At 38.6% G+C, this 12,122-nt stretch overlaps 1 protein-coding gene across 16 annotated transcripts in view; it reads left to right on the forward strand.

Moving 5' to 3' along the window:
- PUM1 (pumilio RNA binding family member 1) overlaps positions 1-12,122 on the forward strand; it is a 130,165-nt gene that overhangs the window by 65,108 nt on the left and 52,935 nt on the right. For 13 of the 16 annotated variants that reach the window (XM_081224439.1, XM_081224440.1, XM_081224438.1 and 10 more), the window contains 2 exons: positions 501-667; positions 2,651-2,921. The exons of the other annotated variants lie outside the window; for them this stretch is intronic. In XM_081224439.1, coding sequence (XP_081080565.1) covers positions 501-667; positions 2,651-2,921 — 438 coding nt within the window. The remainder of the gene's footprint in view (positions 1-500; positions 668-2,650; positions 2,922-12,122) is intronic. 16 annotated transcript variants of the gene reach the window in all.

Raw genomic sequence — 12,122 nt, forward strand, 5'->3', positions numbered from 1 at the left:
TAATCGAATTGGAATGATGTTAGACCACACTTAGCTCAATATTCAGAAGTAAGGGAGGAGTTTATATCAGCAATGGAAGTAGGAAATTCATTTTGTAGGCTTAGTACATTCCAACTATACTATTAGCTGCCATTCCTGGGGCTTATTAGGAGTTGAGCTACTCTGTAGAGTTAGATTTGAGAGCAGAGACGTAGAACCAAGAGATATAAAGTTGTGGTTGGGCTTTGGGTAGAAAGGAAAAAAATGGGGTGGTGGGACATTGGGCATGATAAGACTGTCCTAAACTCTGTAACATAAATGTATGTCTGTCTCCCCCATTTGGCAAGACTTTCTGCAGTGTTCCTGCCTCTGTGTTGTCTGTTAATTAGATTGTAATGTCTTGAAAGGTCATGGACACTCTCCTGTTCTAATTAGCATCTAGTGTAGTCTGGTGTCCACAGTGGTTGCCCACTATTGTTAGTTGATGATGATTAGTGAAGCTGAAGCTATTTTTTAAACAGGGCCCAAGGGATGCAGACAGTGATGAAAACGACAAAGGTGAAAAGAAGAACAAGGGTACGTTTGATGGAGATAAGCTAGGAGATTTGAAGGAGGAGGGTGATGTGATGGACAAGACCAATGGTTTACCAGTGCAGAATGGGATTGACGCAGACGTCAAAGATTTTAGGTTTGTATGTTTTACACTTCTGATTTTTGAATGGGGGTTATGGGTTTTTGTTTTCATTCAGTTTTATTTTGATTTTAGTTTTCTTTTTCCCTCTCTATGTGTCCTTTTTAATTATTGGGTCTAGTGTAGGCCATACCACAAAGATTGTAAATTAACTGGTAAGGTGGAACTTTCTAAGATTTGTCCATGCCTGATGTTTTGCCAAAACAATATATTTGTATAGAGCTCTGTAATTTGCAGGATGATTTCGTAAAGATCATTTCAGTGATTCTCAAATATCAAAATCACCTGGGATGGGTGCCTTGGGATTTCTCCCAAATCACTATCTTGGGAGAAATCTTGGTTACTAACGGAAGTATGTCATATGGCTCTGGCATGTTAGAGTGGAAGGAAAAACAGTTGAGAACTTAAGCATTCTTTTACTTGAGACTCATAAGCTCCCTTTGAGGTAGGCAGGTTAGGTATCATTTTCTTCATTTTGAAGAACCAGAGATGCAGCTCAAGTGACTTGTTCTTAATCATATATCCCTTCCATGGAGGCCTCTCATTCCATCTCTGGTTGTAATTGATTTGCAGGTTTTACCCTATAATTTTAATATGCACAGTAATAAAATGATACTGTGTTTATTCTTCATTTATGTAGCTAACCTTTAGTGATGGTATATGATTTTTTAAAATTTAAAAATCCTTAGTCACTCATGTATAGTTAAGAGAATTTAATTTTTAGTAATGTAATTGTAGTCTAAAACTAATATGTGTGTACCTACACCCACACCCACCCCTTATCCTAATAGTCTACAAAGTCAAATTAAAATATATTTCGGGTCATTGTAGAACAGCATTCAATTGTTTAGTCTTCCTAACCTAACTTTTGTATCTTGTGAGTGTAAAGAATTACAGTCTTTGGAAGAAATTTGAGACACAGAGAAATAAACATTTATCTAAGGTCTTTCAGATGAGTTTGGGTAGCCTCTCCATCCTGAATCTCAAGCAGCCTGTGACATTGTCTTGTGGTATTTGACTTCGGGACAGGTGGTAGTGGTAGGGTTTGTGTGTCTGTCAAGGAACACGACAAGAGCTTTCATTTGTACCAGCGATAAGATTTCTTTTAGGCTTAGAATGTAGTCACAGGCTACACTCCCTGACTAGAATATAATATTATTCTATATTAGTCTGAATTGGAATAATATAGTCCTGTAATCTTTTTACATAGGGTGATCATGTGTCCTGAATTACCCAGGACAGTATTTGTTTATACCTGTGTCCCAGGATATTTCTTAACACTGCCTTTTTTTTTTTTGCTCTTAGGAGTGTCCTGGTTTGGATGATAAATTACATCCTCATATTACTTTTAATTCTTAAAGTTGTCTCCTTAGCAGGGGCTTATCCTAGATATGAATTTATTTTATACTATTTTGTAATGGTCTGCTTCTGGTTTCTTAGAAGGGGAAAAGGGGAGTCAGTTTTATCAGTGGCCAGTGGTACCCAGGAAATAAACACACACAAAATTTTCACCTATTAAAAAATATTTTTTTGAAATAGAATTATTCTCAGATATGGAATTTCCCCTTAGAAACTACTTTGTCCATTGACTCTGTTTAAAGAGTAGATGTTGCTTTTGGGGGGCATATTTTACTACCTGTATTTTGGGATCTCTGTTTTCATGGATGCCACAGGCAGTGATTTTTTTCCCAGTTCATCCAGTGTTCCTCAAATCTGGGCCCCTTGGTTAAAGGGATTGTAAATTAGTAGCAGTTAATATAAATTTAAGGGGTGGGTTGTGGTGGAGAGGCAAGCAATAGAAGAGTCATTTTATAGGATAGAACATATAAGCACCAGAAGGGTCTCCAGTCATTTTGTAGAAATAGTTTTAAATACTATTGGTAATGAGCTGTGTCAAGCACGTTGTCCTTAAACTTAGGTTGCTGTAGTGTCCCTCCCCACTCAAAATAAGGTTTAATGCCCTTTACTTTCTCTGTTTAGCCGTACCCCTGGTAATTGCCAGAACTCTGCTAATGAAGTGGATCTTCTGGGTCCAAACCAGAATGGTTCTGAGGGTTTAGCCCAGCTGACCAGCACCAATGGTGCCAAGCCTGTGGAGGATTTCTCCAACATGGAGTCCCAGAGTGTCCCCTTGGACCCCATGGAACATGTGGGCATGGAGCCTCTTCAGTTTGATTATTCAGGCACGCAGGTACCTGTGGACTCAGCAGCAGCAACTGTGGGACTTTTTGACTACAATTCTCAACAACAGGTACTGTGTGTGTCTCTGTCACTCTCTCTGCTCTCCCTCCAGCCAGCACATGATTCAAGTAACTGAGAATGGGGTAATGGGAGGAGGGTGGCATTATTTTAGGCCGTCGATAGCCAGTCCTTATTAACCCAACAGTGATGTGGATTACAAAGCCTCTGAATCTTCCCCTCCAGAAGCTTATTCCCATGTTGAGGTTTATTGGCAAGAGACCACCCTGCTCTGTGTACTTCCTTTGGCTCCTCTCTTTTTTCAGGGCCTGGGGAGGGGATGTGGTGGTGTTATCTCTTGTAACACAATCCTCTTGAATGTTAAATTAATTCACTGAAGATTAATGTGATTGTACTGCTGTTGGTTTTTGTTTTTAAAATAGTAAACTCTGTTGTCTGCCACTGTCAGGAGTCCAGTGCCAGATGTCTTATTAGTCCTGTCTTTTAATTAAGTGAGTTACTGCAGGTAACAGACATACCTGGTACCTTTCAAAAGAGTTAGAATGTAATTAGGGGAAAAACACAAATCATGCCACATAAAATCTGCAGTGAAATGACCTGGCTTTTCTTTTATTATTCATAAGTCTTTGGAATATATTGTATGTGTGCCTTCTGGTTTTGAAGGCATGGTATGACTAACTCTAGGGTTTACTGATGCTTCTGTTTAATTTTTTTTAAAGGAAAATTAGCTGTCTGAATTATAAAACGGGGGTAGGTAGCCTCCTGATCATGTTAAGTACCACAAGTTCTCCTTTGTGGCTACAAGCAGTTTGATGGGCCATGAATTTCTGATACTCCTTAGTTTTGGAATATAAATATAACCTTCTAGGTTTGAAAGGTTAAAATCTCATTTTGAAGTTTAGAAATTACATATCTATAATTTTTTCCTATGGGGAAAATTGGCTTATGGTCTTTGTAGATCAGTTGTACCATACTGTCCCTTTAGTTGTCATAAATGGCTGATTTTAAATGAATTTTGATTGATAGATGATTGGATAATAAAGTTAACCATGTGAAGTTTACAAAAACAAACCCCTTTAAGGGATGATGTGATGTACATACTCTGTGCTCATATCAGATGGATATATTAGGTTTAATTAACCAACTCTTTTTCCAGAGAGAAAGTGAACTAAAAGTGTACACTACTCTCCCCGTAGTTCCCAGTAGGTGTGCTCACCTTGCCATAGGAATTTGACTTCCTGTGCTTTTTGTCTTCCTTTTTATGTTTTTTTACAATGAATCCTCAAAACAGCACTTTTGAGTGAAGCCAGAAATTACTTCAGATGCTGAGGAGATAATAGACTTCAAGGTATTTTGTGTCACATCAGCAAACATAGGGACACACTGTTACTGTGTAGACTTCAACTTGTTCAGCTTAGAACATTAATGTGGTAATTTCTCTATCTAAATTGAGGTATGTTAAGTGCAGGCTGATTCTAATCAGCTTCCTCTAACCTAGTTATCTCAAGAAGTTTTATCTGAATTCTTTCTTTTACTCTGTCTCATTGGTCTGAACTTCCCCTAGCAACCCTTAGAACTCTAGTCAGTTTTGGTTCTTAGCTTCCATTCCCAATCTAACCCAATCGAACTCTTTGCTTGTTACTGAAGAAGTGTTTATTTAAGAAGTGTTTATTTAAGAAGTGTTTGTCTCCAACCTCTTATGAATGAAAATCTGATCTTCTTTCATATAATTGTTCTTTACCTCATAATCAGAGTTGGGATTCTCTTTTGATTTATTGATCTTGGGTTTCAAAATAATTCTATCAGTTTTTGAGGAGCCTGGATAATTATTAGAACTACTTGAACAGAAATGTACTTTTGCATATGCACAAATAGTTAACACAATTAAATCAAAGACACCACCCACTCAGATTTATAAAACCTGGGGTGCCTTTACCATGTATCCCATTTCAGCAGTTTTTGGACGTTAACGTCATTATTTTGCAAGTTAAACTGTTGTTGGGTTCTGACTTCCCATGCATGTCTTGGTTGCTGCAGTATAGGGACATTGTTACACAGGTACACCATCATCATAGGATGTGATCATTGTTACTTTGTCCCACGGGCTCATAATTCTTGCTATTCTGAGTAGATGGCTGTATACATTCTTGTACTTGGCGGCCTAATAGCATGCCTGGGAACCGTTGGCCCAAGACTCTTCAAGACCCTTAACTTCCCAAAGTTTCCAGCATAAAAGCCAGTAGTAATTAAGAAGGAAGGATCCTTGCTCTACTGCAAATTGGTGTTTGTTCCTACACTTTATCCTTCTAATCTTTTTTACCCTTTTGCTTTTCGTTACGTTTTATTCCCCTTTCCATTTCTACTAATTAAAATGGTTCTCATTCTTCAAGGTCCAGTGCTGTTACCTTTCTTGATTTCCAAATCAGAAAGTTGTCATGTCTGTCTCCTTTGAACCCTGTAGTGCTTTGTGCTTCCCTTAAGAAAAGGAGTCATCGTGTTCTGCTTTGTGTTATGATTACATGTCCTCTGCTAGACTGTAACCTCCTCAGAGAGTAAGGCGGGGTCTTGATTCCTCTGTGTCCTCTGCTTTGCTTTAGTGGACCAAAGTTCCAGGGAACCTTTTCCATACCCCTATTATATTATCTCAGAACATCCCCTGTATTTAATACACTTCCCAAAGCTAAAATTGGAAACTAGCCTTCTAAGAGGTCTGGAGGCCACTCTTTGAGGCCTTGCATCTGTTCTAATATGTGAGTCGTTGATGTGCCTCATAGACAAATAACTGTACCTATATAATATCCAGTAAATTTACCTCCTGAATCAGTATTTAGCCTTTTTACTGTCAGAGCCCTCTTGCTATCTGATCAAAAGCCATAGTCCTCTCATCAGAAAAACATAATTCTTTTGACACTCAATTTTGTGGATAACTTCAGGGAGATCACAGATCTGTGGACTGCAGGTTATAACCTTCTGTTCGCATTTTTTGTTGTCACCTGTAGCCAGGCATATCTTTCATGAATGGAATGGGCTCCCCCAACCCCATGGCTCTCAGTTTAGTTATTATGGCTCATTTGGTCATTTAAATACCGCAAGGAAATACTGCATGACAAGTGATGAGACCATTTATGCCCATGTGCTAGGGAGAGCATACTCTTTTTTTTTTTTTTTTTTTTTGCGGTATGTGGGCCTCTCACTGTTGTGGCCTCTCCCGTTGCGGAGCACAGGCTCAGCGGCCATGGCTCACGGGCCCAGCCGCTCCGCGGCATGTGGGATCTTCCCGGACCAGGGCACGAACCCATGTCCCCTGCATCGGCAGGCGGACTCTCAACCACTGTGCCACCAGGGAAGCCCGGGAGAGCATACTCTTAACCTGGGGAAGGAAGGACTTATGGAAGAGGTGGATCTTCAGCTGTGCCTTGCAAGACTTGTTTATACCAGGAGAAGAATGAAAATTCCAGTGAAGGAAATAGTAAACTAAAGGCTTAAAATTAGAAATGAGGGCTTCCCTGGTGATGCAGTGGTTGAGAGTCCGCCTGCCTATGCAGGGGACACGGGTTTGTGCCCCGGTCTGGGAAGATCCCACATGCCGCGGAGCGGCTGGGCCCGTGAGCCATGGCCACTGAGCCTGCGCGTCCAGAGCCTGTGCTCCGCAATGGGAGAGGCCACAACAGTGAGAGGCCCACGTACCACAAAAAAAAAAAAAAAAAGAACATATACGTGTTCAATAGATAATGTAGAAACAGTCACCCTAGCTGGTAGTTGAGGTTGAAGAAAAGTGACTTGTGGGGTTGCATAGATAGTGTGTGAGTCTTACCGACTTTGCTGTGCTGCCTTATGGTCATTAACAAGACATTTTTAAGAAGTAATGACTTAATTATCATGGTTTAGTTTTTCTGTGCTGAGTGTTAGCTTAGTAGCATTCTTTTGCCCATATTAGTCAGTTAACTGTTGACTGTTGTGTCCTTCCAGGAACTTTAGTTTTTTTCCATAGAGAACAGAGCTAGTGTTCATAGAGTGACTATCGTACATGAAACAATTATGGAATGGTTGAGGAACTAAGTGCTAAATTGCTTGGTCGAGGATCCTGTCAGACCAGGGAAGGGCTCAATGAGGACCAAGTTTGCATAGACCTAACTTGAATGACACGTGGAATATATATTGCTGCAGTTAAGAGAACAGAGGTATGGAGATGGAAATGACAGTGTGGTCATTGGTTGATAAGAGTAGAAGATACACGTAGAAGGTAAAAAGGAGATAGAGGCATTTGGTTATTGAGTCCAGGTCACAGAGGCCTTGAGAGCCATGACTGAGTACAGACAATATTAATGATTGTGAGGATTGAACCAAAGATCTATTGTGGCACATATTTTTCTGTACATTTTTATCATGGCTTTCTTAAACGGGCATCAGAGGATTTTTTTTTTAAGTTTTGAGTTATTTGCTATAATTGGTAGGGTAGCTTTGTGCTTTTATGTTTGAAAATTGACAAAATAAGTAATTCCTTCTTGTGTCCTGTTTCATTTCATTTCATTTGGTGTAATAAGTTGGTTTCATAAGACTTAATATCAGCTTATATTTAGACACATAATATAAAGCAGCCTGAAAATACAGAAAAGGTAATTCTCATTTAATTTATTACAAACTAACTGTACTTAGGGATAATTTGGTTTTGGATAGTTAAATTACTTGTCTAGCCACTGTTAACCATAAACTTAACCTGAGATGTATTTAGAGCAGGGATTCCTTTTTTGGTGCCATGAACCCCTTAGCAGCTAGGTAAGATCTCAGACTGAATTCTCAGAATACTGTCTTAAAATGTATAGTATAAGTAGGATTACAGAGAAAGCCAGTTATATAAAAATAGCTATAACAATATTTGACAACAAATTTGTTTGACAGCAAATTTGGCAGCAGATTGAACAGATTTGCTTCTTTATCATATGATGCATGAGATAGAGGTAGTTGTACTAGCCATCATAATGAGCATAAGCAAGATTTTGAGATGTCTAACAATCATAAAGTAACATGAAAGTATATATGATTTCTGTTGGTGAGTAAATCACAGATTTGTGGCTAAATTTAATGTGGTTTGTTGCCTACAATAATAATTGAAGGACATGCTAAATTTCATGACAATAAAGATAACTTTATCTGCCCCAGGTACAAAGATCTGGGGTTAGGAACCCTTAATTTAGGGTAGTTTGAAATGCTCATTGATACCTCTTTCCTCATTTTCCCCTCATTGTCTTCTCTTTAATCCTGGAAAACAAAGTGAACAGCTCACAAATACTGTGTTCATACCATTTTGTGTTTTGATGCTTGAGCAATATTCTTTATTTTAATAAATAGCTATGCAATTATCTATATTTACCTAAGTATACTTTAGAAAAATATTACTACAGTCATATGTAACAGAAACCAAAGCCAAGATTGGTAATCAGGTGGATTAATCTGGTTAATTGTTGATTTTCTTTATTTAGGGTTCAGTTAATATAAAAATAACCCAATGATGTGGCATGGTTTACAAAATTGTGTACTGAAGTACTAAAGCTCTAACCTGTTAAGCATGAATTTTTAACAAAGAGACAGTACTCTGAAAGCCCTAGTCAGATGGGAGAGGAAATTGGCATGCATTGCTTTTTAAAGTGTGGTAGTGATTTAAATGTCATTCTTATGAGACCAAGTGTGTACATAGTTTTAATGTAGATGTTTAAAATTCTTGGCTTTCTTTTCAGTTTATAAATAAGAGGAAGATTATTCTGTCAGTGTCATGCGTATAGTCACTGTTAAAATGCTGACTTTAGCTAGCAATTAGGTCAGTTGAAACTTACCTTTATTGTTACTTGACTTTGCTGAAATTTTAGAATATGATTTTTCTCAAAAGATATTAACTTATTTGATGGAAGGATATATTTTTCCTCACCTTATTTAGAAATCATTTATTTTGGAATCCGATTCTTCATCTGCTAAAGAAATATGAATTTTTTGTTTTTTAAAAAATTGGCAGCATAGTTTGTATGTACCTGTTAAACCAAAAAATCATTATAATTATTAGTTGATTATTGCAGCTGTTCAAATAACCTGGTCAAAAATGAACTTTGATCTAGAAGCTTCAGACAGTAGCAAACTTTCACAGATTTCATGTACTGAGGACTAGCTCCAGGATATAATTTTTTCTTAAAAATTTATAGTCCCGCTGTTGATGTAATACTCGTAGTGTTTGAAGGGCTTTTCTCTGTGAATTCTGACAATAACCCCGTGAGGTAGGGCAGCTATTATATTTTTATAGATTTATTATTTTTTTTAACAATTTACTTGGGCATAATTTATTTATTTATTTTTATAGATAAGAAAATTAAGACATCATGAAGCTTACAGACTTACTGAACATCATATACTACCAGCTATGCGAACATCTTTGTTTTGGTTTCTAGCTCCTAGCTGTTTCCTTTGGACCTAGTACTAGAAACGTAAAGCCTTTTGATGCATGAAGTATTCAACTGCATTCTTAGTTTTTTCTGCATGGAGTATGTTTTAAAAAATACTCATCAACCATGAAAACTAAAAAGGTTTTTCTTTCTTCCCTTTTTGTGACCTGACGGCAGTTGGTGCTCATGAACTCAGCGGGGCTTTGACTTTTAACACTGACTCAGAAGAGTCTTGCCTTCTGCTTTCCTTGTCCCCATCCTGGGCTGCCTTACTGGGTGATGAGCTGTAAGAGGTGGCCCACAGAAGGGCTTTGTCCGTGTGTGGGGGTGCTCTCCTCATTCATCAGAAAGAATATCACATATAAAGGACTTTCAAGTGCTTTATGTGTATTGATTTTAATACTTAGAACAACCTTATGAGTTAGGCAAGTCTTTATTGTCCCTGTTAGAGAGAGGAGGAGAGTAGAGCACAGAGGTTTTCCTGCCCAGTGTCTCACACACACAGTCAGTGGTAGAGCTGAGACATGAATGCAGGCTTTCTGGCCCCAGACTCTGTGCTGTTGTCCTCTCTCTACTATGTATACTGCCTTAAACCGGTAAGAAGCCAGGCCTGGCAGTACATTTTATTTTGGGGGGAGAAAGGATAGTCTTTGACATTGGCTAGCTCCATATTTAGATATTACTCTTCCAGATTCTGAAAACTCAACAACAGTGTTTTTATGCCAGCAATTGTTATTGATAACAATAGTAGTAATAGCTGTCTCTTATCAGGTGCCAGCTGTGTGGCAGTCACTATGTTGGCTGTTTTTGACTGCCTGGAATCACTTCTGGAATATAAACCATGCAGGGTATCTTTTGTTAGTTCATATAGTGTCAGAGAAGGGAGTTGAACAAGCTTGCTTGTGTGGTTCCCAAATTATGCCTTCAGGATTTCTTACTTGGAACCTTGATAAGCTTGAAATAGTTGACATATTTTCCCCTGCATTCAGTTTCTTGAATAGCTTATGAATTCTGCCTAAGTAAATGGCAATAAATTGTGGCACATTTATCATTATACTGACCTTAAAATAACCATTTTCCCCAAGTTTCACATTATTGTGTTTCTCAGTTAACTATTGGCTTACTCTGTGAAAATCATGAAAATGTTGACAGAGTTCAGCACTTTGCCCAGCAGATGGCATTTGTATGAGTTTTTCAGGATACTTTGGAATCCATCACTTGCCAGTTACCCAATTTTGTTTTGAATAACCTGTATTTCCAGTTAATATTGGACCATTTACATAAAGAAAAAGTGCTAGAATTGCTGTAACCTGTACTATAATCAAATCTGCCTGTTGTCAATGCATAATTTACTTATGTTAATTGTTTATTGCAAAAGGCACTCAAAATAATTCCTTCTCTTTTTGCCATAATCACTGAGATATTAACCAACTCTCAAACACAGGATATATGGGTGCTTTTATAGGGCCTATATGTTTTTAGTTAAAAGTAATAGTCCCTACTCTCAGTGGTAACATGGTAGTGAGGACCACAGACTGATGTAATGCGGAATGGTTATTTTATTCACACGCTGTGTATTTATATGTATATTTACAGATACAGTACATACGTGTAATGTTACATGAAATGTTAAAAGCATGTGAAGTGAGGATAAGTCATAATGGAATGGTATTGGAGTACTGTTTTCGGTTAATAAATCAAGATAACCTCAAGAGTTATATTCTGAACACACTGGTATCCTTATTTCCCTAACTTCATGTTGCAGCGCCTAGCTAATAATAAGTGCTCAAAAAAATGTTTGTTGAATGAAATGAGTTATTTTATTTGCAGCAGGCCCAAGAAGGGTAGAGGGAAGAGGCTAGCATGAGTGGTGTCTGAGATGTTAAATATTTCAAAAGGTTTTAGGCTAGGAAAATTCCAGAGATCCATTGAAGGGACAGTAGATGTTTAGTGGAACTGTGAGGTATTTTCACAACCTTGGAAAAAATTTTTAAACAGCTTTCCACGATTTTACTTGTTTCCTGCCTCCTGGCTGCCTGTCTTACGGGGGTTGGGGGTGGGAGAGGAGCTGTTGGTATAGAGCACTACAGAGGCACTGTCCTTGAGGTGAAACAGAAACCAGCCTGGCAGTGATCACAGGGTGTAGTTACCAAATAGTCCTGGTCGGCTCCCTTCCTGGAGTGAACAGTTGTTTTGATATGTTTGTCAATAGATTCCTATATTTCTTTCTTTTTTTTTTTTTTTGCGGTACGCGGGCCTCTCACTGTTGTGGCCTCTCCCGTTGCGGAGCACAGGCTCCGGACACGCAGGCTCAGCGCCCATGGCTCACGGCCCCAGCCGCTCCGCGACACGTGGGATCTTCCCGGACCGGGGCACGAACCTGTGTCCCCTGCATCGGCAGGCGGACTCTCAACCACTGCGCCACCAGGGAAGCCCCTACTCTGGTTTTTAGAAAGATGAATATATAGAAAGAGAGGTAACAAGTACAATTGGCCAGTATGTTCAGAATATTCACCTTTTAAAAACAATTTTTTTAAATCAGTCTACTCACATATTTGAGGCACAGAAGTAACCAGATCATAGAATAAAGTCCACCACCTAAGATAACATTAAAAGTTCAGTTGGGGACTTCCCTGGTGGTCCAGTAGGTAAGACTGCACTCCCAACGCAGGGGGCCCGGGTTCAATCCCTGGTCAGGGAACTAGATCCCACATGCTGCAACTAAGACCTGGCACAGCCTAATAAATAAATAAAAAATCAAAAGTTCAGTTGTGATGATAATTAAGCTGAGTTGTCAGAATGACATTGTCTCCTAATGTCTGAAA

The sequence above is a fragment of the Mesoplodon bidens genome, assembly GCF_964165515.1.
Source record: "Mesoplodon bidens genome assembly, chromosome: 2".
NCBI classification, from domain to species: Eukaryota; Metazoa; Chordata; class Mammalia; order Artiodactyla; family Ziphiidae; genus Mesoplodon; species Mesoplodon bidens.